At 39.7% G+C, this 8,321-nt stretch overlaps 1 protein-coding gene across 1 annotated transcript in view; it reads right to left on the reverse strand.

Moving 5' to 3' along the window:
• TMF1 (TATA element modulatory factor 1) overlaps positions 1–7,913 on the reverse strand; it is a 35,056-nt gene extending 27,143 nt beyond the window's left edge. The window contains exons 1-4 of the mRNA XM_049640863.1: positions 7,066–7,913; positions 2,765–3,960; positions 907–1,010; positions 171–297 (exon numbers count right to left, since the gene is read on the reverse strand). Coding sequence (XP_049496820.1) covers positions 171–297; positions 907–1,010; positions 2,765–3,960; positions 7,066–7,207 — 1,569 coding nt within the window. The 5' untranslated portion in view covers positions 7,208–7,913. The remainder of the gene's footprint in view (positions 1–170; positions 298–906; positions 1,011–2,764; positions 3,961–7,065) is intronic.
• Positions 7,914–8,321: the final 408 nt, after the last annotated feature.

Consider the following 8,321-nt stretch of genomic DNA (forward strand, 5'->3'; position numbering starts at 1 on the left):
CCTGAGCTGAAATCAAGAATCAGAAGTTCAACCAACTGAGCCACCCAGGCGCCCCTACTGTATGGTATCCTTTAATCTTACTTTTTTTCCATACCAAAATATTATGAATACATTCCTCAAAATCTATGTCTATATAGAACTTAAGTAATATTATTTTTAATTTCCATTACCTTTTTAGCAGCATCTCTCTCTTTACAGGCTAGCTGAACTTTCTTTTCTGCTTCTGCAATTCTTTGAGTAAATTCATCTTTCAAGGAAGAAATGCTGCTGCTTTCTTCTTTCACTCTAAACATTTCACTAAATTAAAAATAATAGAGAGAGGTACTTGTTTACATGTTCCTAGGGTAACAAGAGGAGTTCAGCTTGCAAAAGGAAAATAACATTGTCTTCAACACATAACTTACTAAAATTGGTTAGTTTTATACCTGTTAACATTTAAAAGAAAAATTACAGGCTTAATTTATTTTAAAACACCTCAATGACAACCAATTAGAAATCGAAAATGTCACCCCTATTTGGTGTATAAAAATAACAGTAAAATATTTAAATTTTGAATCTGTGTTACATTTTACGAATCACCTCCTTAAAGGAAACAAATATTGTCGGGGTTTTTTTTTGATATCATAGTTTTCTTTAAATATATGTTTTAAATATCTAATAACTAAAAGGAAAAAGGTTTTTTGTTTTGTTTTGTTTTTGCAAAACACCTCTCTTCAAATGCCAAAGGTAATATGGTACAGATAATTTGAGGAAAAAATCTCTACATTTATAACTGAAATGCTATTCCATTTTCAATTATTGTAAACAAGTTAGATTTTAGACATTTTAGTTTTAAAAAAATTCTTAAATAATAACCATTTGGGCCTCTACAAAACATACAATTATTGACATTTGTAAAATACTTACTCTTTCAGATTATCATAGGCTTCTTCTAGAAGTGCTTTTTCTTTACTAAGAGATAATAACTGAGCCTCCCTTTTATCCAGTTTCTCATTCAGAAATTCGACTCTCTGAATAAGAAGAATACACAAAGTCAAACATTTAACTGAAAAGACCATTTTTACATGCAGGTGATGAATTGTAAAGGTAATCTAATCAATATAGTACCTAAAACAGCATTACCTCATAAAAAGACTTAGCAACAATGAGAACATAGTGGATTCAGAACAAGAACTCATACATAGCTGGTAGAAGAGTATAAATCAGTACAACCACATAGTTGGTGGGAGTATAAATTAGTAAACCACTTTAATATCTAGTTGAAAATCTACACACCATTGAACGCAGAAAATTATTTTAGATATACTTTAGAGGAGAAAACTCCTGCATCACTATACAAGGATATTTACAGCAGTTTGTTATAGTAAAATCTAAAAAAAGGTTTGCATGTCCAACAAAAGCGGAATGACAAAGAAAATTTTTAAAAAGATCACAGGGGCTTCAAAGCCTTTAGTAATATCCTGTATCTTCGCTGGGTAGTAGATACGCAAGTGTCCCTTTTTCCATATTATTCTTTAATCCAAATATGTAGCATGTAACTATTTTTAGTATGATACATTGCATTCAAAAAATAAAAACATTTAAAAAAATTCATATGCATGTAACTTTAAAATCTCCAGGATGTATCAGTATAAAGCTAAACAAAAAGGAAGGATAACAGTATCTTACTCCTTAGGCCTTGCTGAAGCAGTGAAAAACTTGTGTATGAGGGGAGGAATGATGCTGTTTGCACTTAAAAAAAAAAAAAGTCTTACCTGATTGAGGTTTAGATTAATTTAGATATCACTTACCTTCTGAAAGTAGCTCAAAAATATCTTATTGATACGAAACAGTGCTGATTTCAGCAATTCAAAGTGCTATTTATTATAGCTATAGCATGGCATTTTTGTGTATGTGAATAATATTAAACCTAGGTAACAGAATCTGGAACTTTTTTTTTTTTTTTACATTAAATAATTCAATACATGGCACTTACAGGACATTTCTTCAAGACATCCTATATCTCAGAGGAGTCTATTAAAGATGCCAAATCCAACTCAATTTCTATATCTAAAAATCATAGGAAAAATCAAAACCGTGACTTAATGTTAAAGAATTTACACCACTTTCCTTTTATATGTATTAGATAGAAGCAATTTGTCATTCCTAAGCAATGCCTTTGTTCTTGGACATTTCCCATTCTTATTCATGTTAAGAGAGCTAGCAGGGAAACATCAAAATAACATAAAAGAGAAAACAAACAAGTAATTAGTAACAACAGAAACACATCAATAATTAAAGACTAAATTTTTCATTTAAGATTTGCTACAAATAATGTGAACATGCAAAACAAATTTTGACATAAAAAACCCATATAGTGTTTATATTCGTTTCAGCACCTTTACCTGCAAAGGCTTTGAAGACGTATGTTACCATAAGCCAATCCTTTGCAAAATGACAAATGAGCACAGCATACAAGAACTGTAAGGTGAAAGGACTCAAAAGTAACGACGCGAGATAACCTTTTCATTCTTAGTTATGCTGAAATATCAACTTATGTTATCACAGATGTCTCAGAGGAATTTCAAGTAATTTAATATCAATAATTCAATTTTAAAATCCTTAATGCCACACCTAAAGGCCAAAATGCTTGTCTTTTTTAATCAGCACAAATCACTATGCAATATGGAATGTTAAAAATAAACAATGAAAATATAAATAAATAAACAATGATTTCATTTCTGAAAAGCATATCCAAAAATCCCCTTGCAGTTTCTAGATTTACCTTGCAAACATCTTCCTTCTCAGAATGTGCTTCTGGCTTACTTTCAGCAGTTTCGTGCGGCTCGGCCACTTTGTCTGAGACAGTATGTCCTTCACTTACTGGTGTAGAAGAAACCAAGATATCAGGCTGTTCACAATTAACAGGTGTTGCACTTCGTCCACTTTCTTCCATTTCCGTTTCTTCAGTGGGTACAATTAATGTTTCATTTACTTCTTCTTCAGATTTTCCTTCAACAGATTCAATTACTTTAGTCTTTGGAGTTGAAGGATTAACTATAATAGGTACTAAAGCATATCCCTTGCCTGACAGTTCATCATCTGAATTGATTTCACTTACGCTACGACTATCTAATGACTGCACACTAAACGAGTCTATTCTTTCAAAAGCATCAGATGAACAGCAACTCTCAGTGAGTTTCTGGAAATCATCTAAACGATTATATTCAGGACAAGCAGATGCTGAGAGAAGCTGAAAAGATGTCTGCATCAAGTGAAGACTTGATTTTGAATCTGTAGTCTCTTGTCTCGAACTTGCTGAGCTCTCACTTATTACACTTTCATGATCTAAGACTTCAATGTCACTGGTGGTAGAAGTACCAGACGAGAAGGTACTAACTGGAGGAGAAGGTGTGTTACTCTGTCTGTCTTCATGTTTTTGTTCCTTAGGTTCCAAAGCCACGTCCTTTGTTTCTGCAGTTGACATATTAGGTATGTTTTCCCTAGTTGTTTTCACATTAATTACATTTTCGGATACCTTCAAACGTACAGTTGATACCTTCATATCAGATTCTTTATTAACAGTTTCTTCATGCTTGCCCTCAGTTTTTGGCGACAGAGTATCTACTGCCAGAGTTTCCCCTGACACACATGGAGTAGAGTCTTTCACTTTTGACTCAGTTGTTTCCGAGGTTCTTGACTGTCCAGTGGGCAAGGATTCCTGTAAAGTGCTTTTTACTTCTTCTTCTGGTCGTTGTGATTTAGCTGGTGGTTTTGATACCACTGGACTCTTCTGAATGGTCTGGACATCCGTTGAAGAGAGAAAGGCACTAAAGAAATTTTCAGATTCATCTACCACAGTTCTCCGAACTGGCTTTGTTATTGCTTTAGGAGAGGCTACAGGCTGACTCTGAGGTTCACTGTTTGATTTTAACCCCCAGGTTGAAGTATCCCATCCTCCACTGACAGGGGGACTTATTCCTTTGACGACAAAAAAAAAAAAAAAAAAATATATATATATATATATATATACACACACACACACACACATACATACATATATATGTTACAAAAGAAAAAGTATATTCGTTTTATGTTAATATTACAATCGTCATAAGTCAATACACAGTTTAAAAACAGGAAACCTATAGAATACGACCTATAACTTGCACCTATTAGGCTACCTGCTTATTATATTATTAATTAGTTCACTGTTGAACTTTAGGCCTTAAAGAAGAAAACTGGTACGGATCTGTCCAAACTAGGAACCAGGAACAAAGGTAAGAGATCAAAATGGGCCTGGCCTACCAGAAGCAAATATGTTACTCCCTCCCACAACAAATTAAGAAAGTAATGGTATATGTTACATAACACGCTCAGTCTAAGATACACATCTCACAACATGTTGTGATGCATCTCACAACAAGAGGCAGTACCCTCACTAACAGATCGTGTGCAGTCATAGCAAACTAACCTGACCTTCTGTTCAGTTTCTTAGTAATTATTCTCGTCATAATATCAGTAATAAAACATAGTTACCAGCCGGAAAGAGGGTAACACTCAAAAACTGAACCCAACATACTGGAAACAAATGTCCTTTTCCAAAGATCAAAGTCAACTGATGGGAACAGTAACTTCTAAAGGACACATTCATTTTCATGCACTTAATAACAAGTTCATTCTCCAAGAGTCATTATCCAAACCCACTCTATGAGAAAGTTTTGTTCCCTTCCTAAATTACAAATTATGTCAGCAATTAGAAGGTCATATGAAATTCACGGGTGCCTGGCTGGCTCAGTCACTGGAGCATGTACCTCTTGGCCTCAAGGTTGTGGGTTCAAGCTCCATGTTGGGTAGAGATTACTTAAAAATAAAATCTAGGGGCACCTGGGTGGCTCATTCAGTTCAACATCTGACTTCAGCTTGGGTCATGATCCAGCAGTATGTGAGTTCTAGCCCCACGTTGGGCTCTGTGCTGACAGCTCAGAACCTGGAGTCTCCTTCGCATTGTGTCTCCTCCTCTCTCTGCCCCTCCCATGCTCAAGCTCTGTCTCTGTCTCTCAATAATAAATAAACATTAAAAAAATTTTTTTAATAAAATAAAAAATTTTAAAAAACTGCTATGAATTTCAAAGATGGGCATTTTTTAAGAATTATTGTGTTTTTTTAACGGTGGTAGTTTACACTAGGCCTTTTTCAAAACACCAAAGAGAAAATAACTATCTTTTGGGTAAAAAAGGTAATTCAGTCACAGAAACACATGATACTAAAAAACCCAATGATAAACAAAAAAATGGCCTATTTGCTAAAATATTAAAGCATTTCTTTAAAAAAAAATTTCCTTTTCTAAACTCAAAAGTGGCTGAGCAGAATCATCACAAATTCTGCACAATTACGTAGATAGGGACGGGAGCACCTGGTTAGCTCAGTCAGTTAAGCCTCTGACTGTTCATCTCAGCTCACGTCTTGATTTCAGGGTCTTAAGTTCAAGCGCAGTGTTGGGCTTCATGCCCAGAGTGAAGGCTACTTTAACAAAAGCAAGCAAACAAACAAACAAGTTGGTGGGGCAAGAACAAGCACCTAAAAGCTCCTAAAAACTACCTGGCCCTCTATTAAAGTCTATTCTATAATATGACTTGAGAAGTATGTAGAACACTTCGGTTTGGGGGCACAGTTGTGTTATCTATTGGTTCAGTATATAAAAACAATGAGAAAAGGAGAAAACCAGAAGAACAAATGAACAAGCAAGATTAAGTCCGCTAATTAGCTGAATTTAGCAGGTCTCCTTAATGAATGACAGAAGTCAAATGTCCCTCTTGAAGAAACTGAAGAATGTTTTACACAAATCCCAAGGTTATGTGATAACTCCCTCAACTGCTCCATTCTAAAGGCTGGTCACCCTCGAGGGAGGCAATGTAGAACATAGGCAATCAATAAATACTCAGTAAGTAAATATTTCATTAATCTGTCTATTCTGGATAAACTCTCTTAAAAAAATTATATACATGACTCAAGCCCCAAACTTCAAAAAACGAGCATCCTTATGTTTAAAATGTATATGCTGTCTCCTCTAGGTTTAGTAATTCAAAATGTGGGGTATCTAAGAAAAAGGAAGCTCAGCTACTCCCACAAGGTCACCACAGCATCTTGTAAAAAGTACTAAGATCCTGACACACAGGCCTGGGCCAAAAATATCTTAAAATGAAGTACCTCAAACTTAGGTCCTTTTCAAAGATGTAAAATTTAAAACAAGAAACCAGACAGAAGTAGTCAAGAATAACTTCCTTCTTTTTTGCACACAGATTCAGAGCTCCCAAATAGACAAATTTTTACCCCTCGCACTAAAATGCTCAACTGTTTCCTTAGGCTTAGAGCCAAAGCAAGTAAAGATCCCTGAAAAGATCGGGCTCCAGGAAACCGCCAGAGAGAGACGCAGCTCTCTGAAAACACAACGTGATGCAACCCCAAACTCCTGGGCCGGGTTCCACGGGTGGTATCTCCAACATATTCCACCCCTCACCTGCGGGATGGCCCAGAGGAAGTTACTCGGCCTCGATTTCCCCTTCTGTAAAACGGCAACAACAAGGAACCTAACTCGAGGAGCTGTCTGGGAGATGAGAAAGCCATAAAAAAGCACATTCCGCGCTGCCGAGCACGGAGCGCTCGTTAAGCGTTGGGCACGGTGCCTCCCGTCCCTGCTGATTTCCTACACGTCGCGGCTCCCCAGTGCCCGGAGCGCGGAGCAATCCCAGTTTTCTGGACTGCTCGTGCTTGCAGCTAGCTACGTCGAACGAGGGCGGGGAACAAGCCCAACAAATCGCCACCCGCGCCTCCGAGGCCGGCAGGACCCGCACCCGGGGCCCCAGGCACGGAAGCACCGGGGCTGGGATCTCCCTCCGGAAAACAACAAAGACCCACTTGGAGGCAAACGAGCATTCGTGGACGGGCTAGGGAGAGAGAACTCGCTCAGAACGCCGTCAGCGGGGAAGGAGCGCTGCCTACACCTCTTCGTCCGTTCGCCTGCCACAGGAGAGATGCCTCCGCGAGCCCAGGCCCCCCGGGACCCCCCGCCCCTCTCTCCCTTACCCGGCTCTCCGTACGGAATGGTCTCGGCCCAGGCGCTCGGCTCCTCTTCCTGGATATCCAGGACCCTGTCGATAGACTTCTGGGCCTGGGACAGGGCCTGCTTCGCGAAGCTGGAAAGCTGGGAGGCGTTGAACCAACTCATCTCCCCTCCTCAGCCGGCAGTGGCGGCGGCAGCACCAAGCGGGAAGGCGGAGGGCCAGGCCGACCAGCCTGAGGCCCGGGGAGGGGTGCTGCGGAACGGCCTCGCCCCCTTCCCCAAACGGCGGGCCCGGTCAGCGGCGGGCCATGACTCTGACAATCCCCCCCGAGCCCGGGATGTTACCCTCGGCCCTTCGCGCACAGCTGAGACGAAAAGGCCCAAGCCGCGCATGCGCGGGCTCCTTCCACGTACACAACCACCAAATCCGGGAGCCCAGAGTTCCGTCAATAGACGGAAGAAAAAGAGGAACTTAGACGTCACATCCGGTACCCGAAGCTTCCCTTTAGTTACGGAGAACGCGGAACTATTTCTGTTGATAGTGCTTACGAGCGTAAGGCGCAAATCCTAAGCCACCAGCAGCTCTGTGGCTGCCAGCAGAGGTAGCTTCTTCCGGGAGGAAATGCTACTTTTCACGTGGCTTCACTCCTAGAAAATAGCTCAGGTACTAAAAGCGTCTTGCCAGTAAGGGTTGCAAACAGGGGCTCCTGAGTGGCTCAGTAGGTTGAGCAACCAACTTCTGTTCAGGTCATGATCTCTAGGCTAGTGGGTTCCAGACCTGCCCCGGGGCGCTGTGCTGACATTTCAGAGCCTGGAGCCCGCTTTGGATTCTGTATCTCCCTCTCTCTGTCCCTCCCCCGCTTGCGCTCTCAAGAATGAATAAACCGTTAAAAAAAAAAAAAACAAAACAAAACAACTGCAAACAAAACTTTGGCTCTCGCCCTTCTATTAGCGCTTTGTCTCAGATATTTAATCAGTCCTGTGTTAAACTGGACCTGAGAAACCCTGGGTTTGGGTTTGCCTGAAAATACTGGATTTTGTATAAAAGGCCTGGTCCAGCCCACCTGATGACCTAAGTAAAAAGCTATCATCTGAAGGTGTTACAAGTCTGAATTTCTGAGGCACAACTTCCCCTTCACAAGTACGCACTTCGCCCCATTCAAAACAAACCTGAAAAGCACTAAAACTATTACTCGATTAACGTGTGTTGTGCATACTATTTAAAATACAACTTTTTCTGCATTCACTCTTCAAACATTTCGTTATGAGAAAAAATGAA

This window comes from Panthera uncia, chromosome A2 (assembly GCF_023721935.1).
Source record: "Panthera uncia isolate 11264 chromosome A2, Puncia_PCG_1.0, whole genome shotgun sequence".
Taxonomy (NCBI): domain Eukaryota; kingdom Metazoa; phylum Chordata; class Mammalia; order Carnivora; family Felidae; genus Panthera; species Panthera uncia.